The following is a 21,889-nucleotide window of genomic DNA, read 5'->3' as shown; positions in this document are numbered from 1 at the left end:
AGAGATCTCTTGCGCATGTGTGGAACCGGGCGGAGGGGTTTTGAGACAAGGGGTCCAACCTACAGTGCAAGTTTTCTGAAACGTGTGAGTCGTTTAAGTCCAGTTAAAGCCGAGGTGGGGCATTTCCTAAGACGCATGCGTTCTAGACAAGACAAGCGATACCGTGGCGTGGTCTTTTCAACTCCCGGCGTACAGACGACGTCTGAGGTGGAAGGGGCGGTCAGGATTCCCAACACGCATGCGCCTTGAGGCCGAGGCGTTTCCTTCAGAGGGTGTGGAGTGCAGGGCTCTTTACTGCGCAGGCGCAAGGACTGCCCGGTAGGGCTAGTGGTCTATCACCGGGAGGGAAGAGGAGGTTGAAAGGCTTAAAAAACCGGGTGCGCCTGCGCGTTGCCTACCGGTGGGAAGAGCTCAGGATTTGTGAGGGGCGGGGTCACGTAAGCGCGTCATTGGACGGGCAGGTGGGAGGGAGGGTGGAGATCGGGGAGGGTCTGTGCGCTTGCGCAGTGCGGGGGTGGAGGGCGGAGGAGATAGATAGCACGCTTGCGCGGCTGTCACAGGGCTGCTTGGTTGGTCAGTGGGGAGTCGGCGCCTGCGTACTAAGACCCGTGTGCAGCAGCGGCGGCGGGGGTAGAGGCGGCGGCGGCGGCGGCGGCGGCAGCGGGCTCGGAGGCAGCGGTTGGGCTCGCGGCGTGCGGACGGGGTTGAGTCAGTGCGTTCGCGCGAGGTGAGAGCGGGCAGGGCGCGCGTGCGCGGAACCTTGGCTTGGGCCTGGGCATAGAGATGGAACTGCGCGGGGGTCGGGGAGGGGGCAGAGGGGAGCTGCGGCCGCCGCCACACGGGGTTCGGTCGGCGAGCGACGCGAGTTGCGGAGAGGCGCGGCCGCGCGTCCCGGTTGGCGCGCGGGGTGACGGTTGGGGCCGGCCGGGTGACGTTGGAGCGACGCAGGGCGGGGGACGGCGAGCCGCGAGGCGGCCACGCGGGAGAGGCCGCCGGGCGGCCACGCCAAGACGAGGGCCGGGGGCCGGATCGGCCCGCCGGGGCAAGGGTACCTGGGCCGTTGAGAACCGGGCGCCGCGCGGCCACGTGAGGTGGGGGAGGGGGCCATTCGGTGAGAGGGCATGTAGAGGGGGGTTGGCGGCCGGCGGGGGGGAGGGGAGGCGGCGTGGCTCCGGCCTTTGAGGAGGGGGCGGCCTCGGCACCGGAAGTGCCCCCCACGAGAGGCTGTCCTCGGGGTCGGAGGCCGCATGGCCGAACGTGGACGGGGGCCTCATGGTAGCGCGGGGACCCCTCCCCCCAGATCACGGCCACCGGAAGCCCCGGGCGGCCACATGGTGGGCGGGAGCCGGCAACCCCCAGCGCGTGGAGAGCTGGTCCTCGCGGGCGCCTAAGGGAGCTTGGAATTTGGAGGAGAGTGAGAAGCCCGAGGCCCGGATCTTGATCACCCGCGAGAGCCCGCTGCTGGCATATGTTAGCACTCCCCCACCTCATGGGCCCGTGGAACTTTCCCGCAATCCTTATATGAAGTGAGGCTGCCAGCCAGGTGTAAGTGGCACTTTTCTGGGCTGGGAGACCAGAGAAATGGGGAAACCGAGGGCGATTGGACGCGAGCCCAACTCTTCTTGGTTGTACCGACGGCACCTTAAAGTCCAGGGCAGATGAGTTCCCCGCTGTGCTGGGTGCTTTTCACCTTGTCACTGTCTTCTTCGCTGTGTCTGATTTGGGAGTTCCTGGTTTTAGAGTCCTTAACTCTTCTAGCTTAGTATAATTTATACTACTTACTACTACCAGCTTTTTGCTTTCATTTTATTGTCATTCACCACTCCCCACTCCCCCACTTTCTACTGACTGTACAGGCCCGGCCTGAAAAGCCGACAGGACCGATGCATCCTGGGAAAAGTGGGAGGGCCCTCGAGGAGAGGCTGGGTTCCTGGGTTCCCTTTGGGAAACGAGATCGAGGTGTTTGGCAGGGGGATCAGTTAGAAAACAACTTTACTTTCTTCCCCTCGGCTGCATCTGTAAATGCGTGTTGGAGAGGCGGGAATCCCCCAAAGAGGCCTTGTGGTTTCCTGTACCAGTGACTGGCTTGTGTGTGGATGCGGTGGGGGGGGTGTAACAGATGGGTGGGGCCCTGTCCTCCGGTTTCCACCATCTCCCCCCCCCCACATTAGCCCCGCCCTTTTGCTGGCTCATAGCTGCTCACCTAATTATAGCTCTGGTTGTATGTGGGGGAGAGGGGTGGTTGGTTTCAGTGGCAAGTAACACCTGAGTCCTCCCCCTCCCAGGATTTAGGCCTTTGCCCATCTCGGAGATTTGGCATCCTAATTTCCTGGAGCCTTCCTTTCCCAAGCCACCTCTTTAGCTTTCATTAGGGGGTGGGGATCCAGCTTCTTCCTCCTCCCACCAGCGCTTCATACATACACCAGTTCTTAAGTATTTGTGATTTCAATCAATATTTAATCTAGGAACTTTGACTTTATTTTAGGTTGGTAATGGAATAAAGGTCTGAGGGGGAATGAAGCAGTGTTTCCAGAGAGGAGTGGGATAGATTGGAGGCCCTGTTAACCTCCGTCCTTGCTGACCCCAGTTCTCTTCTTGACTCTAGTTGGAATCGAAGCCTCTTAAAATGGCAGATGATTTGGACTTCGAGACAGGAGATGCAGGGGCCTCAGCCACCTTCCCGATGCAGTGCTCAGCATTACGTAAGAATGGCTTTGTGGTGCTCAAAGGCCGGCCATGTAAGATCGTGGAGATGTCTACCTCCAAGACTGGCAAGCACGGCCACGCCAAGGTTAGAATTTCACCTCTGCATGTCTTGCCTTCCCTGCACCTCCTGTATCCCATGGGGCTCCTGGCAGCAGGCTGTCATTAGTCCTAGCTCTCTATCTTCCTTTCGTTCTTTTCTTACCATCCAGTTCCTTGTATTTAGTACTCAGCCCTGGATACCTACTACATCTGCTCCCCGGCCTTCAGCCTTTTCCTTGGTTATCCTCCAGTGCCCCATCATTCTCTGGTAGTCCCTCCCTTTCTCCATCTTTGTGTGAGTCTCTAACTTCCCTTGTTGGTCCTTTATGCTTTGGCTGTTAGCTGGTCCTTCCTTGTTCCTGACTTACTTTTTTGGTCTGTCTGTCTTCCTTTTTTTTTGTTTGTCTCTCTTCCTTTGAGTCTTTGTAGGTGCTCTGTTTCCATCATTTGCCCAGGGTTTCTACAGTCCTAACACAGAATGCAGCCTTCCCTGCTGGGGCTCCAGGTGTACCTCTGAGCTTCCACATCACCCCACTGCCCCACTCTCCAGTGCCAGCTTTCCCTTTGGATCTCTGATGCAGTATCAAACTGCTGCTCCCTGCCCCGCTCCTTGAGTTCTTTGAGCCTCCTTGCTTTCTTGGGTCCTAGCATTCTTGCTAGTGCTTTATCACTTGAGACTTTTCTTTTTCCTCAGAAGTTCCATCTGGTTCATGCTTGTTGGATTTCTTGTGGTTTTGTTCTCTGATAATCTGTCTTCTGTTGACTTGGCATTCATCTTGGGTTACCCCTAATGTCTAGATCCTTTTTTGTGTTCTTTCTGGTTTCCTTATTTCGCACTTGCATAGTTCTTTCTGATTGCCGCCAAGTCCTTTTTTCTCTTCAGCTCTCTTCCTTTCTCGTGCTGTCCTGTTTTCTCAGCTCTTTGCCTTCTACCTTTGTTATTTCCCAAGTTCTCAGCCTTTTATGCTGATGTCCAGAAAACTCTTCCAGACTTTTACCTAGACTCCTCCCACTCCCCTAGGCTCTTAGCCGCTTGTCTGTTAGTGTTTTGATAGATCAAGGTAACTGACTGCTCCACACCTGCCCCTCAGTTTCCCTGGTGCTGTCATCCCTGGTCTCAATGGTGGTCTTTTCGCCTCAGGTTTTTTTTTAGAGGCTTTAGTGTTTCTTTCTCAAGTTGATTGGTTCAATTCCAACTCCCCTAATCTTTGCCCTAACAACCTAGTCTGACTTCCCTCACCAGCCAGGGACAACATGGGCCTTTATCTCCTCCATCCTAGAGCTTGGTTGGGTTTCTCTTTGATGTGATGCATACACACAGGTCCACCTGGTTGGTATTGACATCTTTACTGGGAAGAAATATGAAGATATCTGCCCGTCAACTCATAATATGGATGTCCCCAACATCAAAAGGAATGATTTCCAGGTATGTAGATGGTCTGAGTGTAGATGGGTTAGTGGTTTGTGGGGGGTAATACATATTGACAGGAAGAGCTTGTGCTGGGAGAGAGGAGGGAAATCACAGGAGAGGGTCTGTGGTATTAGCAGTTCCCTACCCCAATTTGTCCATCAGACCCTGTATTCTCAACCTACCTGGGCCTACCTTCAGCTTCCTTCCCTCTCTGCCCCCAGCTGATTGGCATCCAGGATGGGTATCTATCACTGCTCCAGGACAGTGGGGAGGTGCGAGAGGACCTTCGTCTACCTGAGGGAGACCTTGGCAAGGAGATTGAGCAGAAGTACGACTGCGGAGAAGAGATCCTGGTATGGTGCCCCCCCTTTATTTTGTGCCCAGCTTTGCTCTTCGTGCTTCTTCCTCTGAGCTCAGACTTCTGACTATAACTCTTGCTCCCCCAGATCACGGTGCTGTCTGCCATGACAGAGGAGGCAGCTGTTGCAATCAAGGCCATGGCAAAATAACTGGCTCCTAGGTGAGTGTGACAAACTCACCCCCAGCCCCTTTCACACACTGGGTTGTCCCCAGCAAAGAGTTGCTTTAGTCTTGATTGTTCCAGGCTTACTTTCTGCCCCCAGCATGGTCCTCTCCATCTCACCTTTCTTCCTGTTGAAGGTTTTATCCTGTCTTACCTGGTTTCTCTCTCCTACCAGGGTGGCGGTGGTGGCAGCAGTGATCTTCGAGAATGCAGAGGCCCCCTCCCCCAGCCTGGCCCAGCTCTGGCCTGGCCCTTGGCTGGACAACTCCTATACAATTTATTTGACGTTTTATTTTGGTTTCCCCCACCCCCTCAAACTGTCGGGGAGCCCCTGCCCTTCACCCTGCTCCCTTGGCCAGGAGTGAGCAAGCCATGGCCTTGGTGAAGCTGCCCTCCTCTTCTCCCCTCGCACTACAGCCCTGGTGGGGGAGAGGGGGTGGGTGCTGCTTGTGGTTTAGTTTTTTTTTTTTTTTTTTTTTTTTTTTTTTTAAATTCAATCTGGAATCAGAAAGCTGTGGATTCTAGCAAATGGTCCTTGTGCCCTTCCCCTACGCATCCCTGGTCTGGTCTCTTGTTCCCCGTAGCCCTTGACCCCAAGCACCACCCCCACAGACTGGGGACCAGCCCCCTCCCCTGCCTTTGTCTCTCCCCAGATCCCTTTAGATGGGGAGGGAAGAGGAGGAGAGGGGAGGGGACCTGCCCCCTCCTCAGGCATCTGGGAGGGCCCTGCCCCCATGGGCTTCACCCTTTCCTGCAGGCTCTCTCCCCGACACATTTGTTAAAATCAAACCTGAATAAAACTACAAGTTTAATATGAAGCCCCCAACTCAGCTGCTGCTTTGGATTAAATGGGTATTTGTTGACTGGAAGGTAAATTTGGAGACCAGAAAGATTATAGATTAAACTGTGCCAGTGAGTTGATTATAACCAACCCACTACTGTGGACCTGCCTGCCACCCGCCACCCTCCAAGCAGCCTGGCCTAGTCCGGGTGGGAGGCAACACAAACAGTAGTAGCCAGGGGCAGTGGCAGATAGATTTTATTGGCCTAGGACTGGGACACACCAGGGACCCTCACCCATCGCAGGGGGTGGGGGTGAGGCTGAAGATAAAATCCGATGGTCACTTGTGGTAGAATCGTGGGTTCTGGCTGTGCTGGATGAAGGGGAGCCGAGGGCCAGGTTGGCTGGTTGCTGCAAAGCCCGACTGGTGGTGGCGATGAAAGGAGGGCTTTGTCAGTATGCATATTCTCCTTTCTTCATACCCTTACTGACAACCACCCCCAAGGAGGAAGGAAAAAGCAGGGGTGTGGGCTACCTGTCCTACCCAATTCTATTTTCCCTGGTAGTGTAGGGGTTCTGACAGGTTTGGTTACCAATCCTTACCTTTCCTGCTGGTTGCATCTGCACAGGGAGCTGGGGGGAGGCAAGGAGTCCAGGGGCTGGATGTAGAGCTTGGGGGTGCATGGGACGCAGGGAGGACTGCAGAGAAGAGAGTTAGAATCAGAGGCAGCCTGGGGGTCCCCTTACTGTAACCCTTTACCCTGACCTCCCAAGGCTCCATACTCACTGAATCAGAGAAGCCAGTCTGCTGGTTAGCGTGTTCCATCTGCTTTTGCAAGGACAAGGCACTGCCAGGCTGGAGGAACCCTAGGTGGGGAAAAGCAGTGTGTGAAATGAGTAGACAACGGGAAAGAAAAAGGGAGGACTCAGAACTGGGGTCCCTGCGTGGGGTGTTATCACCTGTCTGGGTGGGCTGGAAGTGGCTGTGCACGGCATAGGGCTGTGGCTGTGGCTGAGACAGGTACTGCACTGCAGGAAATGCTGAAGGTGCTGAGAAAGGCAAGAGGCACAGCCATTAGAACCTTCTTTAGCCTGATTCTGACACTCCTCCCTCTGGGCCTTGAGAAAAGCCCCCCTCCCTCTTTCCCACCACTCACCTCTGAGCTGCTGACTAGGACTATAGGCAGGCTGTGTGGGTCCATAGTGAGGTGGGGGCTGAGCAGTCCCATAGGCGCCGCCTGGGCTACCTTGGAATTGCCCGTGCTCTGGGGTCCCTGCGAAAGCAGCTGCTGAGCCCACATAGTGCCGGGTCTAAGGAGAGAGGATGAGAACTCACTACCTGTAAACTCCTTGAAAGCAGAAACTCCAGGGACTTGTGTATGCCCCGTTTTTCCCTATACAGTTAAGTGTTTGATACATTCATGTACTGCATAACGACGTTTCGGTCAACAATGGACCACATATACGACGATGGTCCCATAAGATCACCACCATACAGCCTAGGTGTGTAGTAGGCTATACTATCTAGGTTTGTGTTAGTACACTCCATTATGTTTCTCAGAACATATCCCTGTCGTTAAGCAACGCATGACTGTACTGGTCCAGGGAGGATGCCTGGGTCTGGGTGGAAGTAGGGAAAAACAACAGGCTAGACACCCAATCCTCCTCTTACCGTAAGCACTTGGGGTCCAAACATCTGTTTGGCTCTGTCAGCTGCCATGAGGGTGCCTGGGCGATTGTGTCCTCCAGGGCTCCCTAGAGAGGGAGAGGGGCTTCATGATGCTGAAATGGGGGGCTGCAACCCCCAGGAGGGCCCATTCTGACAAGTGGTTTCTGTACTCCTCACCCTGCATGCTGAGGAGGTGAGTTCCTGTGTGGACAGTCAGGCCCTGCTGGTACGCAGCTGATGTCAGAGTGGTCAGGTCACTGGAGTGAAAGGAAGGCTGGTCAAAATCAAAGACAAGTCCTCCCTCTTTCATTATTAAACAGGGACCTTTTGTTACCTGATCCCAGTTACACTTTGCCCCCAATTTTATTTATTTATTTTTAGCTCTCCAATCCCACCTCTGCTCCTTGCGCCTTCGTTTTTCTTCCTCATGTAAAACTTTCTTGAGCTGCAGAAAAAGCTGGTGCTTCTCTTCCTGTAGGGCCAAAAGCTTCTCCTGCAACTTCAGGATCTGGGAAGGGAGGGGAGAGAAGATGAAGGCAGGAGAGCTAAGGGAAGGAAGAACTGGGAGAGAGCAAGGGACTGCTTACTTGTTCCTTTGTCTCCTCTAGTGACATTCTCTCTTCCATCTCCTTTTTCTTCCTTCTCTCCTGCTCTTCCTTCATTTTCTGTTCCATCATCTTGTCCACTTCTTCTTCCTCTGGAGAAAGAGTCAGGCAGAATGAGCAAGTTGCAGTGTGGTTAAAATATAACGTTAGAGATTGAAGAACAGCAAAAACTGGTTATCCCAATACTTCTTTATGCTCTTAGTAAGGGCTCTTTCCCTCTTGAGGGGACAGGCTTCCCCATCAACGCAACAGGGGACAGAGAGAGGGAGGTTTTTCTAGGTGCTCTCCAAGGTCCTTCCCAGCTCAAGGGTTCTGGAGTTTAGACCTGGTCTCCAACTCCCACCACAACGGGGCTGTTCCTTCCCTCCTCTAACTTCGACGGCCAGCGCATTGGTCGGCCCGTGGGTCGGAGTCAGCCCTGGGGTAGCGGTACCGCCCTGGGCCGTGTGTCTACCCGCTTTTGCCCCGGCTCACCCTGGCGCTTGCGCTCCCGCTCCATCATGATGTGCCGGTGCAACGCCCTGGCCATGGCGTTGGAAAGCTTGGGGCGCTCCAAGAGCGCAGGCATGGTGCCGCCGGGGGCGCTCGGGCTGTGGGTGCCCGACTCTGTCACTGACTGCCAGACCTCGGACCGGGCCTGAGGGCAGACGGGCGCTCAGAAGGGACCGCACCCGGCCCAGGCGGAAGCCCGCCCGCCGCCCCGGTCACGTGTCCGGCGCCCGCCGCCCAGCCCGGCCCGGAAGACAGCCGCGGCTCCACCGCGTGCGCGGGCGGGGCCCGAGTCTCCGGCCGCGGCGCTCCCCGCCCACTGCCCCGCCAGCCCCGGGCGCCGGCCCCTCCCTACCCGCCTTCTCTTTGCTTTCTCCGCGGCCTCCTGCGCGCCTTGGCCGCTGCGTCACATCCGGCAACTGGCCCGAGTCCTTCCGGAGTCAGGGCAGCAGCCGGCCTCGCGGGTGGGGCGGAGAGGGAAAAGCGGAAGCGCCTGCGACGGGTGCCCGTCGCGTCCAAACCCCGTCGCTGCGCCTCAGCCGGCGCTGCTCCTGGCCGCGCGCCAGCCGCGGGGCGCCCCAAGCGGGCTCTGGACTTGCGGGCGGGGCCTCTAATTTGGCGGGGCCGGGCACAGCGGGGACAGCCCCAGCGGGCAGGGGATCCTCCGAGGGGCACGCGAGAGAGAGGCGGAGGCGGGTGCTTTGAGACGGTGTTTATTGGCTCCTTAGAAATCAGAGTCAGTAACAACTGTACAGAGGGCCCCCATCTTGCCTTGCACCCGCCCTTCCCCACTCCCGCCCGGTGGCCCCCGGAAAAAGCAGCTTCATGTGGGGCACAGGGAGACTCCTCTGGGATTCACAGTAACCAAGAACAAAAACGGAAATAAATTAAGTGATATGGGGGAGGGAATCATAGGGAGTCGTGTTCCCCAAATCAGTGCATGAAGAGGAGTTACCCAGGGCCTGGAGCTGGGCTCCCCACAAGCTCCCTCACCTCAGAGGGAGTGTTTCGCGCCCTGGACATGGAGATGTGCTCCACTTCCCATCTAAATCTGAGAGCCTGCCTACACGCTCCTGTGCATTTGCCAGACTGAGCACCTGTGCATGCCATGGGTCACTGGAATGAGTTGGAGGCAGTCGTCACTCAGAGTCCACAGGCCCAAGGCCCAACTGTGCTTGTAGTAGTGAGGTCTCACCCCTCATTCCACCCGTACCAGCAAGGCATAGAGGAGTGTGGCCCCCTTCTCCTTGGTTACCCACTCAAGTTCGGCTGGGGTAAAGTGAGGGTCAGGAGATTCTCTGAGGGCAGTGGAAGGGGGACCAGGGGTGTAGGAGCCAGGGCGCACACACACCTGGAACGCCACCTGGGCCTGGTGGGTCCGCTGGGATTTGGGGTCCCGGAATCTGTCAGGCAAGAAGCAGAAATAGGGCAGTGAGGCCTCTGGCCCCCATCACCTCTCCCCCTTGCTAAAGGCAACCACCACACTGGCCTTGCTGGTCCTAGGAATCACTCCCACCTTTTAAGACCTGGGTCTAGCCATTCTCTCTACTTGAACTGGTCTTCCTCCCAATGCCTACTTAGCTAACTCCCTCACTTCCTTCTCCAAGCCTTTGCTCAAATCTCACCTTCTTAAGGATGTCTACCCTGACTACCCTATTTAATATGCCCACTCCAACCACACTTCTGATCCACTTTACCCCACTCTACTTTTTGTTTCCATAGTACTTACTGGTCACTTTTAAAAATACTAAATACTTATTATGCATAAACATTCTAGAGCAAGAGAGGACATAAGTTCCACAAGAGCAAGATTCCCATTTTGTTCATCGAAATGAAATGAACAAAACATTAAAATGTTCAGTGAAATGAACAAAATAAGTGGTATTTGTTCAATGAATGTGTGAAGAAAGGGCTAGGGTGGAGACTGAGGAACTAGCAAGACAAGGTGGGAACAAGAAAGCAAATCATGGAGACCCAAGTGTCCCTGGCACCCACCTGCCCCCACCCCCGTGTACTCACTGCACTTTGGATGCCAGGGTCTCGGCCCCAGCATATTGGAGAGAGGGGGAAAGCAGCACTGGAGGGGGCTGCTCCTCCCGAGGAGGTGCGCAGTTCTCGCCAGGCTCCTCGAACCCTACCCCAGGCTCTCCCTTCAAGGGCCGGCAGCTTAGAATGGAGGCAGTGCCTGTGAAGAGAGGTGGGTCAGGGCAGCCCTCCCGTGGCCCACAGGCCCGGCCTGCCATACCTGCCCTGCTTCTGCCGGTGCCACGGTACCTGCTCCCAGCTCCCCTCGGTCCAGCACCCTCCGGACAGCTGCCACATTGCTCCCATGATACGCCATGTGCCACTTCTTGGTTAGCGTCCCAGCCTCCAGGCGGGGATTCACCCTAGGAGGTGGACAGATAGGGCAGATTGGACAAAGGTCACTGGCTCCCCAAGATTATCCCCTAAACATGAAGTTTGTCACTTCTTCCCATACAGCCTCTTGGGACCCTCCTTTCTCAAGGGGGCTAAAAACAGTAAGGGAGACTCATGATCCTGCCCCATATGTACCTGAGGTTGAACCTGCACCAGCCAAAAGGCAGGGCGTATTCCCGGGGAGGCTCCCCACGGCGCCTGTGGGCCTCGTCCCCTCGCAGCTTCCGGCAAGACTCACAGTAGCACAGGCTACGCTTCGGCGGAGGCATGAAATAATCCTCTGCAGGAGAGTGAGTGGCAGACTTGGTGCTGTGGCTCCCACCCTGGGTCTCAACCACATGGCCTCCTTCCGACTGATCTCCAGGGAATGAGGCAGGTTCTGGGGGACTGGGGGCTCACCAGGAAGCAGCAGCAGTTCTTGGAAACGGGAGCAAAGGGCATGGTACTCGCAGCTCTTGAGAGGGCTAGCAGCAGGCGGTGGACCCCAGCACACACTCTCCTTGATACCTGAGGGAGCAGAGGGGGCAAAGGTCACAGGAGCTGTGGCTAGAAGTATGGGGTGGGGGGGTAGGATCCTGGTCCCTTCAGGCTGGCTCACCATCTACCATGTCAGCTTTCTCCATGTCCCCTTGGGTTCCAGCACTCTTCCCACTAGCAGTTCCTGGTTCAGGGCTCACGATTGTCACCTGCAGGGGAGAGGGGTGGTCAGCCAGAGCGTGACCAGCCCCCAGGGCCTGCTGACCCCCTCCTTGGACCAGACTTCTCCTTTCCTCAGACAGCCCAGTCTCCCAGGCACTCCTTTCTCCCTGCCTCCCTTGCCACTCACCTGCTCACATTGCCCGTAGAGGTCCACGAGCGCGTGGCAGGGCTGGGAGACATCTGGCACAGCTACCCCCTGGTCCATCCCATTGACGTGGAGATGCAGCCCCCCGGAGCTGTCTAGCCGCAGTCCCAGGATGGTGCCTTCAGGACACGTGTCCAGATTTGGCCCAAACTTCTCATAGATCTGGGAGGAGAGACCTACTGTCTTGCCAGAGATCAGACTCCCACTGGCAGGGGCCACTAAAGTGGCCCTTCACTAAACTTCAGATCGCCAGTCCCTGGGCTTTGCCTCCAGGCCTGCCCACTGTCTGGGCTCTACCTGCCCCCTCGCCCTCCGACAATTACCCAGAGTCCACCTCCCCTTCCCCCACCTTCTCCATGGCAGAGACACAGGAGGCAGCGGCAAGCCCAAGACTGTCCAGGTAATGACACATGCCTTTGCCCACCCACCACAGGGTCCCCCCACTACAGTGCCCCTTTCTACCTGTGGTCCTACCTCCAGGCCAGGGGCCCCACTTCTCTCTTTTGGCCAGCCCCTCCCTACTCAGAGACCTGGCCCTCTCCCTTTTCTCTGCTCCCTACCCACCTTGAGACCATTGTGGAAGACCCCATGGCCCCGCAGCAGCCAGGCTGCCCGTTTGAGGGCACAGGCAGAAGCAGGGAAGTTGAGCCTCTCTGGTGGGCAGGTGATGACTCCCAGGACAAGGGAAGATGTCCACTGCCGGTTCAGGAAGTCGATCCGCACCTGGGGGAGAAGGCAACTATTCCCCAATCATGGCCTCCTGGAAAGATGCCCAGCAGAACCAGGCTCCTCACCCCAGCCAGGGAGGGAAGATAGCACCTGCCAGAGTGTAGCCTGGGGTGCTGCCCCTCCTGATGCTTGGAGGGACCTGAAACTGCAAACTCAGTTGTTTTCTTCCCTCTTTCAGCCTTGGTCTTGCTGTGGCCTCTGTAAGAATTCTTGTCCCTAAGGGCTTCCTTCAGCTGGCTGACATCTTTTAGTTTACAGCAGAAAGGCCCCCTCCTCTGGAAAGCCCTCCCTGTTCCCACATATAGGATCAGGCATCTCCCCTGGATTCCCCCAGCCACTCCCTACTGCTTCCTTCACGAGTCACCATGTGAGCGCTTCCTGCTAACTGACCTACAACCCCCACCAAAGCGTATGAACAGAAGCCCAGGAAGCTCATCCAAGGAGCTTGCTTTCCACTTTGTCGTCAACCTGGAAAGGCCTTTCTCCAGGAGGGTTGGCCCTGGTCCCCCTGAGCAAGAGGAGCTGGGGATAAGGAGGCGAGACCCACCTGGACCAGCAGCTGGGGCACCAGAGGCTGGTTGATGACAACGATGCCCTGATTGTAGCTGGCCACTCGCGTAGCTGTACGATTCCCATTGGACAAGAGAATATTCTTCCCATGGTTCTCCAGGAACTCAAGGGCTGTGGGCATAATGGCCACTTGATTCTGGCCCTGGTGTGGAGGAGAGACTGAGCTGCTGGGGTTGCCAATGTGAGGCCTGAGCTACCCACTGTAGTTTACACAGAGCTTGTGTATAAGCCTCTCCCTATCCAGGACTGAATCAGAGAACCCAAAAATGACCTGGTGGCCAATGGCCCACCAACTGCCCATCCATTTCTCCAGCAGGCCCTGCTGCAGCCTCTTACTCCCAGGCCATGCTCCTCGCCCTCGTCGTCCTCCTCGCCCTCACTGCCAGTTTCTGAGCTGGGGGAAGGAGGCTGGGTGCCTTCTGACTCATCCAGTCTCGTGGAACTGACAATAGACACACTCCGTACTGGCCCGTAGAGATCCAACACAGCCCACACGTTCTGGGGGCACACAAGACCCAGGAAGTGAGAGATCAGTGGAAGACCTCAGTCCCACTCCCAGAACCCAAGGAAGGGTCTTGGGTCTACCTTGGCAATGCCAGTGGTTGCAGGCCCCATATCCTCTCCATCTACCAGGATGTGCATCGTGTCATCTGCCCCCCGCCGAATGCCCACACGGCTCCCCACCTAGGACCAAGGTGAGACAAAACAAGGACAGATGCTCAGCCCACCTCTCCCTGCCACCCCTACTCCCAACCCCACCCCTATCCTCGGAGCCAGCTGCTTCACCCCTAGCCTCTCTAGGTTCCGGCCATAGTTCATCCTCTGGAGCTGCCCGTCACGCCTCACTTCACAGCTGGACACCATCCAAGTAGTCTTAGTCCGGAGCTCTGGCAGGGAGGGAGGCAGCCCCGGGCCGCTGCCTGCTCCGGGCCCCATCTCCCCTGGCGCTAGCGTGGTCAGCCCTAGCCGGAGGGAACCTGCCCATTTCTCATCCAGCTCTTCCACTTTCACCTGTAAGAGAGAAAATACCAGCTGGCGTTAGCTAGGGGCAGGAGGGTAGAAAGCAGTCTGGCCCTGTTGTCAGGGGCCCAGCAGCCTACTTTGTCACATTTCCACAGCCTACCTCAAATACTTCCTCAGTCTTGAGCTCCTTGGTGCTGAAGACGAGGCCATGAGCATAGCCAGCCACACGCACTGCCCTTGTGCCATCCTCCTCCAGAGTGACGTTCTTGCCGCAAGTACTGTGAAATCGGTGAGCCACGCCAGCCACTGTGGAAAGATGGCACCGGAGGAAGGGGGAGGATTGGGGCAGCAAGCTTCAGACAGGACACAGGGCAAAGCTTTCAGTGAAACAGGAAGTTGACATAAAGCTCCCACGTGCCATTACTCCTTCAAGACCTCTGACACCTCTTTTCACTACCGCCAAGACTCACTCCCAAACCTGCTATACCCCGCTGATGGTGTCCTGGCCCCCTGGTAGCAGGGAAGCAGGCTCTGTGTACCAGGTGTAACCTCCTCTCTTCTTCTTGACTGCTTCCCACGAGGGATTGTTCCCTCCCCTTGGCCTGCAGCTGCTGCAGCCAGCCTGTCTTTGAACAGCTTCCCTGCCCTGGAAGCTGTTTATCCCTCAGGCCCACAGAAGGCAAGCAGAGCCCGCCCGCCCTCCCTCCCTGCTGGCTGAACCTGGGGAGTGCAGGGGGAATGACTTCTCAGTGGCAGTGTTGCTAGTCGCCAGGCTGTTGTCCATGGGGCCGGTGGCATTGGTGATGGACACTTGGACACACTGGCCATATAGATCCACTACCGCATACACCTCTGGGTAGGAAAGGATCAGGTCAGAAACCTGATAGCCTGGGGTGAGCCGGGCTGAGGGTGGCAGGCTGAGCCACAGAGCAGTCACCTTTACCCGGAGGCAAGCCTGAGCAGGCAGCGCCTTGGTCCTGGCCGTTGATGAAGTAGTGCAGATCGCCCTTGGCGGTTCGCATCATGCCGATGCGTGCACCTGTGCCCAGTGCATCAAGATCACACCCATAGTTGTTGCGCATCGTGTTACCATCTTGCATGATGGCTGTGCCACTGGAGGGATGGCAGAAGGGGCAGGTCAACTTCGCAGCTTCCTCCCCACACAGGTCCCTGCCCAGTCTCTGCCTGTCAGAACCTTCCAGTGCCTTGGATTGGGGTCTTGACCTGGGGTCTGAGGGCTAATCTTATCTCCCACATCCCTGGGATCCCCTCAGGGAAAAGCAGGAACTGCCATAAGAGGAAGGAGGGTTGAGCCCTGTGGTGGGGGAGAGGGCTCCCAGAATCGAAGGGAAGGGGCAGCCAGATCCCCTAGGTCTGTCATTGTCCATGGCCACCATAGGCCCCAAACCTTGCTTCCCTCACTCACCCCAGCCAGTTCCACCCAGCCCCACCCAGCTGGTCCCTAAAGCAGGCAGCCCAACCTCAGCATCCACGTATCGTAGTCAATGTCCGTCATAGTGTTGGGGAATTCAAGGTCCTCTGGCCGAATAGCAGTCACTCCTGGGAGGAGGCAGGGGTAGGTCAGAGCAGAGCCCCCAGGCACAGGCAGCCAGCCCCTCCCCCAGCACGCACACACACACACACAGGTGCCCCTCACCAGCCTCAATAGAGCCTGACCAGCGGTCCACCATCTTCTGAATGACAATTTCAAACAGCTCTCCATCCCGCAGGGCCCTGCCAGGGAGAGTGGCAATCAGACAGGCTCTACTTGGGTGGCTGAGGCTAGACAGCAAGAAGGTGGGGACGTGAAGCTCTAGGTACTGACCGGTTGGAGATGACGATGGCGTCATTGAACTCACTGCGGCAGTTGTGACGGAGCGCGGTGCGGCCCCCGTTAGTGATGACTGCGTTACTGCCATGCAGCTGGTGGAAGCGCAGGTCGGAGCCCCCAGCCCCTGATGACGGGGAGCTTGGAGACACCTGGTTGTTCCCCTCAGGGAGTGGCTCAGGGACTGGGGGCACCTCTGCAAGAGTGGACATCACCCATCAGGCCTACAGTTGTCTCTGAGGCCTCCTAAGGCTACCCCACCCCCTGCCCCTGCCCAGCCCGGCCCTCACCCACGTCGTCCACGATAGTGGCCTGGGCTGCCTGGCCGTAGAGATCGACAACAGCATAGACGCCAGGGGGCACATTCCAGGCGGCAGGGCCCTGAGTCATCCCATTGACAAAGAAGTGGAGAGTCCCGTCCTCCCGTCGCACGACGCCCACCGTGTCCCCTGCCTTGGAAGAATGGGGGCTGGAGTGAGGAGTCAGGCAGAGTTCCTGCCTGGGCTGGTCCTGCAGCAGCCCCACCTTGCCTACCTCCCCACTGCTGAGCCCCCGTGGTACCCCCCCTCTCCCACCTTGAGGCGGTCCAGGTTGTGCCCATATTCATCCAAGATAGTTGTCCCATTGTGCATCACCCCATTCCCGGTCATCATCCAGGTCCCTAGGGAGTGGCAGAGGACATGAGGGGGAAGCAGGGTGCCTCTCCTTTATACAGCAGTCCCCACGTTACTCCCCGCAGCCATCAGCCCTGCCTGCCTTTCCTTTGACAGTCGGCTTTCTTCCCAGAACAAGGAAAGAAAACTCTGCAGTTCCCAAGCCAGCCACAGGCCCTGTCCACGAGGCACTCCTCAGCCACTGAATGAGTTGTCACAAGTGTGACAAGTAAACAAGGGGCGGGAGAACAAGTGTCAGGGCTTCGGGGACAGCTTCCTCTCTGGGACCCTATCCTTGCCCTACCCTTCTTAGGAGCTCACCAGAGCGCAAGTTGGTCATGGTGGAGGGCAACTGGAGGTAGGCAGGGTTGTGGGTGGTGACACCAATCTCAATGGAGCCAGCCCATTTGTCCACCATCTTGTCAATGCGCACCTGGAACACCTCTCCGTCCCGCAGGGCTCTGCTGCTTAGCACCACACCATGATTGAAGTCATCAGTGGCACTGAGGGCACAGCAAGTGGGGACTGAGACCCCAACACTCACTCTCAGCATGCCACAGCTTAGCCTAGCGATGCCTGCCAGACACCCACTGCCCTAAATCAACCTGCTAAACTTCACACTCCAGGAGGCTCCCCACTTTTCCGTCTAGGACTCCCCAGACCAGAATTCTCTCTGCCTCCCACTTCCCTCCCCCTCCCCCCAATCCTATGAGAGCCCCTTCTGCATGCTTCTCCCCACCCCGTGGGCCATACTGGGGCCTCAAGGCTGTGCGTCCCTCGTGGGTGATGGCTGCCTTCTGCCCACAGTTGGGGTGGAAGAGCAGGCGCTCGGGTTCTGCCTGGGCAGCAGGCGCGGCACGGCGCAGAGCACCCTCAGGGGACAGCGCCCGCAGGATGGCATTGTTCCGGCGTAGACGGTCGCTATGGTTGTTATCGTGGACGATGGTTACCTTCACTGCCATCCCATACAAGTCCACCACACCATACACCACTGGGGGCGTCAGTGGGGTAGCCACACCTATGGGGGTGGAAGGCACAGGGAATGGGGGGGTGAGGGGAGAAGAATCAAATTAGGGAGAACAAGCATCAAAGAGAGGCAGGAGGATGAGGTGCAGACCCCCCCACTGAAAGCCCTGGCCCAGCGGCCCTCTCTGCGCTTCCCCTTACCCTGATCGATGCCATTAATGAAGAAGTGCAGGGCAGAGTTAGACTTCCTCGTGAGACCAATGTGGTCGCCCTCCTATCCAAAGCAGAAAAAGACAGTCTGGAATCCACCCACAATCAGGCTCCAGACTTGTCCTGGGGACCGTGAGAACAGAGTGATCCTAAAGCCTTCCCACCAGCCCACGCCCCAGAGGAACAGCTCCAAAAGGTTCCCGTGAGTCTCTGACCGCGCTGAGCGCTCCATGCGAGTCAGGCACCGCGTCACACCACCCTATAAACATCACACTGTTTACCGCTCACGACGATCTATAAAATCCTATTCACAGGCTCATTTTAGACATTAAGGGGAAAGAAGAAGAAACTACCAAAGAGGAGAAGGTTCTTGCCTCAGGTCACTATCACAAATGGCCAAACAGAAAAGTGAATCGAACCTATATGACTCCAAAATCTGAGTGCCTAACTGCTGGACAACCCTGCCTTCTCAGAGGGAACCTTCTAGCAAAAGATAGAGGGCCTTGCCTTAGGTCACAGAGGGGACCGTGGTGCCCAGGCAGGGATGCAGAGTATCGGGGCCCCTGGAGAGTGGCCCAGACCCCATGGCCACCCTCACCTGCAGCTCATCCAGGCTGAATTCACAGTACTCTCGGCGGGTGCCCTTGCCGTTGGTCAGGATCCCACAGCCGCTCATCATGATGGTGCCTGGGGGAAAGCCGACACCCTGGTTACAGTTTGGGCTTCCTTCACCTCACCGACCCCAGGCCCATACCCCCACCCTGCCAGGGGCTGGTACCTGACTGCAAGTTGGTCATGGTGGCTGGGTAGTCCAAATTGTTGGGGTTGTGGGTAGTGACACCAATCTCAATGGAGCCCGACCACTTATCTACGAGCTTGTCGATGCGGATCTTGGGTAGAGTGACAGCAGAAGGGAGAGGCAGAGAATGTAAATGCAGAGAAAGGACCCTTAGCCATTGGCTCTTCCCCAGGCCCTACCCTTCCAGCGTCAAGGATCAAGCCCCATCTTTAGCTCCCAGAGGGCGAGGTGCTAGCCAGATCCCAGGATCTTGCACACCTCAAACATCTCATTGTCCCGGAGCGGGCGGTTGGTCATGACAACCCCATTGTTGAATTCATCTAGAGGCCGGCGGCGCTCAGCTGTCTTATTATTGTTGCTGAGTTTGATGAGGGTTCCACACTTCTCATGAAAGAGCAGGGCGTCGTTGGAAGTGAGGATGGGTGAGGTGGTAGCACCGCTCGACCCCAGCCCTTCCCCTGCTGATGGGGAGCTTAGGTTCACATTTAGAAGCCCCCCATTGTAGGCAGACAGGATGGCGTTGCTCACCACCTCAGAGAGCTCCATGCTGGCAAAGTCTGCAGCAGTAGGACAGAGGAAAGAAGCTGAAATAAGGCTCTACATCCTCAGGCTTGCCCCTCTCTCCCTACCCCTCTCCTGAGATCCCTCCCTTGTCCACCTCACTTCCCACTCCCATTCCCAGGGCCTCCCCGTAGCCCTCACCATTATGCGACTCAAGGCTGTTAGGAAACGTCTCTGGCCGGGCCTGCGCTGGGGACACCATGAAGGCTGGGGACCAGGTGGGATGGGAGGGGAATAAGGGTTCAGCCCCTGCTGTAGGGCCCACAGCCAGGAGACCCCCTCCTCTAGCCCCTGCTCTCCCCTTCAACAGACTCTGGGGTCTGAGTGTCCCTGCCCACACCCAGCCTCACTTGTCACTACATTTCCCCCATTCCTTCAGCCATTCCCTCCACCCCACTCCTCCACTACTGCCCTGTGTTCTCACCTTCATCTCCAGAGGTCCCCTGTTCAGCCAAAGCAGAATCTTCAGGGGGGGCAGAGGGCTCGAGGGGGAGTGTGGGGATGGGAGAAGGGGGGCTGAAGCCTGGCTCAGGGGGCAGCACGGTGATCTGGGTGCACTTGCCATAAAGGTCCACAACGGCCCAGACACGAGTGGGCAGGCCCGTGGCAGCCACACCGCAATCCCGCCCATTCACCCAGAGCCGAAGCTCCCCAGCAACCGTGCGCTCCACGCCCACACGGTCTCCTTCGCCAAGCTGGTCCAGGTCCTGACCATACTCCTCCAGCACAGAACGTCCATCCTTCAGCACCGAACAGCCCGACACTACCCACGAGCCCCCTTTTAGCCCCGTGGCGCTGCTTGGGAAGTCCAGCACACTGGGGTCCAGTGCCGTCACCCCAATCTCAATGGAGCCACTCCAGGAGTTGACCTATGATACGGGTGGTGAACAGAAACTCAGGATGGGTCATGAATGGGTCTCCCACCATTAGGAAACATTTCACAGGCCACTGCATCCCCCTGTTCCCATCTCTCAGACAGCTAAATGGGTTTTCTCTCTTGAGATGTGAGACACTAATCCAGAGATGCGGTCCCATAAGTAATTTTCTCGACTCTGTCTCAGGGATTGTTGGGTCCAGTTTCCCTTAGCAACTCTGCTTGGTACTCTAGGTGCTCAGTGTCTACGACACCACTCCTTTCCGCACCATGCCGGCTAAATTCCCTGGCTCCAGTCCCCTGCCCTAACTTCCCTGGTCTCTGGGGCTCCTCAACCACCCAAATTCACAGCTCTCCATGCCCATATTTATTCCTTGCTCTTGTATATCATTCTCTTCTAGGCTCTGGCTCCACTCAGATTCACTATGTTCCCAAATTCCACCTCTGTGCGCCAGGCCTCTTCACTAAATCACACACGAGTACACACACCTCCCTCTGTCTTCTCACGCATCTTTCCAGTCCAACCGGTGAGTTTGTCCTTCCATGGTTTGTTCTTTCTTTGGTTATCTCTCTTCTCCCATCACATCTCCAACATCTCACCAATCTCCATCTCCCAGAAATTGTTCCAGGAGGTCTGTTCCCTAGTCATTCCAGTGGGTGAGGCCCCCTGTCCCTTCCCTGCTCCTAGGTCTTGAACAAATTCAAGCTCTCCTTGTTTCCTTCTCCTTCAGACTGAATGTTTCTATTTCAGACTCCCTTTCTGCCTGTCACTTGGTGACCTAAGGTCTGTCGGTTTCCTCTCGATACCCGGTGTTGTGGGCTACCCTGGCTGTCCTACTCCGTCTCCCTCTGGTCCCTTCCCACCACCCTCCACATCTCGGTTCCGCGGCCCCAGCTCCGCACCTTGCGGTCGATGCGGACGGTGAAGACGCGTCCATCGCGCAAGGGTTCCCGGCTCAACACCAGCCCGTGGTTAAACTCCTGGCCCGGCTGCTGTCGCCGCGCTATACGCCCACAGGCCGACAAGCTCACCAAGCGCCCAGTGCGCGGGTGCAGCTCCCCGCCGCTGCCCAGAACCCCGCCGGACCCCGGCCCTGGGCCACTCCCGCCGGGGCCCCCACCCCCGCCTGGTCCCGGTCCGGGGCCTCCCCCAGAGCCCCCACTCCCACCCGACCCCGCCGCCATCGCCGCTGACACCGGGGCCGCGCGACAGCCGCGCTTGGCGGCACCGTGGCAACCGCGGTGCACAGACTCCCTGAGGGAATAGGACCAGGGGCTAGGGCCAGATATGCTTTACGGCACCGCTGGGCAATGAAGCATCCCTAGGCAGCTAGGGAACTAAGACTACCACGGTGGGAACAGAAGGACGACGGGGTCGACAGGTTTGCTTTACGGCACGGAGAGGTGACGGAGTGGCTCCGAGAAGGGTGAAGACTTGAGCAGGGAGCTTTTGCGACAGTGGGAGAAACAACTGCCGCAGGCATCTTTACGACGGAGAGGTGCTGGCGTCCAAACACTTTCGGCTTTGCGACAGCGGCACCGACGACCCCGCCCTCGTCAAGCCAGGCAACACCTAGACATGTTCGCTTTACGGCAAGAGGAGGAGTCGTCTTCCCTTCCCGCTATGCGCTTGAAAGCGGTGTGAGCGGGGTTTGGAAGACCCAAGGAAGGGAACTGGTAGCTTTATAAATGAAAATCTCTGCCCTCCACACCGCCGAGAGCGGATATATCTTACAGCAGTATCGCAATCCCTCCACTTTGCATCACCTCTCGTGAGAGGCAAAGCGGGCCGACTTTTGGTGGAGAAAAGGTTGGCGCTGTTTCTAGTCAAGCCCACCTTGAACTGCAATCCAACCAAACTCTTAGATTTTAAAGCCGCGAATAAAAAATCCAAAGAAACCCTGGAAGGCAGTTTCAAGCAACGATGCTGACGTTCCCAAAAGATCCCCCAGAGCTATTAGTAAGGCCCCAGCCCAACTCCCCGATGCTCGCGCTACGGTTGGAGGATTGTGACGTCACAATTAAGTCGTCTCGCTCCCGCATCAGGACCTCTGACTATGATTGGACAATTCGGATGAGGGCGGGGATGAGGGAGAAGGGCGGGAACAAATCCTACAGACAAAGAAAGAAGGTCTTTGGGTGGACAGAGAGGGAGGGGCTCCCAGCCTGAGGTCCCTATATAGATAGATTCTTGATCCCGCCCACCGCGGCTCCAGGGAGCCGAAGGGGAGGGGACGCGGCCCTCAGCCCG

General features: G+C 57.2%; 3 protein-coding genes across 8 annotated transcripts; 1 reads left to right on the top strand and 2 right to left on the bottom strand.

The window, feature by feature from the left end:
* Nucleotides 1-5,497, top strand: EIF5A (eukaryotic translation initiation factor 5A). Of its 3 annotated transcripts, none has more exons than XM_058559866.1 (6): nt 1-84; nt 2,606-2,791; nt 4,067-4,171; nt 4,378-4,509; nt 4,603-4,676; nt 4,855-5,497. In XM_058559866.1, the coding sequence occupies exons 1-5, from the start codon at nt 16-18 to the stop codon at nt 4,663-4,665; spliced, it is 555 nt and encodes a 184-aa protein (XP_058415849.1). In that variant the 5' UTR covers nt 1-15; the 3' UTR covers nt 4,666-4,676; nt 4,855-5,497. The 3 variants fall into 3 exon arrangements, with proteins under 3 accessions (XP_058415849.1, XP_058415850.1, XP_058415851.1); XM_058559867.1 differs by lacking the exon at nt 1-84 and adding an exon at nt 556-727; XM_058559868.1 differs by lacking the exon at nt 1-84 and adding an exon at nt 1,363-1,545.
* Nucleotides 5,498-5,702: 205 nt separating this feature from the next.
* Nucleotides 5,703-8,695, bottom strand: GPS2 (G protein pathway suppressor 2). Of its 2 annotated transcripts, XM_058559864.1 has the most exons (11): nt 8,583-8,695; nt 8,209-8,371; nt 7,717-7,826; nt 7,525-7,637; nt 7,307-7,386; nt 7,133-7,215; nt 6,618-6,771; nt 6,421-6,510; nt 6,248-6,327; nt 6,064-6,159; nt 5,703-5,884 (listed from the first exon to the last, which is right to left on the bottom strand). In XM_058559864.1, exons 2-11 carry the CDS (start codon nt 8,300-8,302, stop codon nt 5,801-5,803), a joined length of 984 nt encoding a protein of 327 aa, XP_058415847.1. In that variant the 5' UTR covers nt 8,303-8,371; nt 8,583-8,695; the 3' UTR covers nt 5,703-5,800. The 2 variants fall into 2 exon arrangements, with proteins under 2 accessions (XP_058415847.1, XP_058415848.1); XM_058559865.1 differs by lacking the exon at nt 8,583-8,695 and having other exon boundaries at nt 8,209-8,437.
* A 210-nt stretch (nt 8,696-8,905) lies between these two features.
* On the bottom strand, nt 8,906-21,860 carry NEURL4 (neuralized E3 ubiquitin protein ligase 4). Of its 3 annotated transcripts, none has more exons than XM_058559857.1 (29): nt 20,542-21,860; nt 19,189-19,633; nt 18,906-18,971; nt 18,462-18,760; nt 18,183-18,294; nt 18,003-18,091; nt 17,396-17,468; nt 16,982-17,246; nt 16,550-16,731; nt 16,151-16,236; nt 15,866-16,028; nt 15,573-15,771; nt 15,405-15,481; nt 15,229-15,307; nt 14,691-14,860; nt 14,468-14,599; nt 13,908-14,053; nt 13,571-13,795; nt 13,370-13,468; nt 13,121-13,282; nt 12,762-12,926; nt 12,050-12,208; nt 11,468-11,647; nt 11,240-11,327; nt 11,041-11,148; nt 10,777-10,921; nt 10,498-10,610; nt 10,243-10,408; nt 8,906-9,626 (listed from the first exon to the last, which is right to left on the bottom strand). In XM_058559857.1, the coding sequence occupies exons 1-29, from the start codon at nt 20,821-20,823 to the stop codon at nt 9,422-9,424; spliced, it is 4,680 nt and encodes a 1,559-aa protein (XP_058415840.1). In that variant the 5' UTR covers nt 20,824-21,860; the 3' UTR covers nt 8,906-9,421. The 3 variants fall into 3 exon arrangements, with proteins under 3 accessions (XP_058415840.1, XP_058415839.1, XP_058415841.1); XM_058559856.1 differs by having other exon boundaries at nt 14,685-14,860; nt 20,542-21,859; XM_058559858.1 differs by lacking the exon at nt 18,906-18,971.
* Between the last annotated feature and the right edge of the window lie 29 nt (nt 21,861-21,889).

The sequence above is a fragment of the Diceros bicornis genome, chromosome 18, assembly GCF_020826845.1.
Source record: "Diceros bicornis minor isolate mBicDic1 chromosome 18, mDicBic1.mat.cur, whole genome shotgun sequence".
Taxonomy (NCBI): domain Eukaryota; kingdom Metazoa; phylum Chordata; class Mammalia; order Perissodactyla; family Rhinocerotidae; genus Diceros; species Diceros bicornis.
Note: the sequence above shows the minus strand (reverse complement) of the source record. Positions and strands in the feature narration are given on the sequence as shown.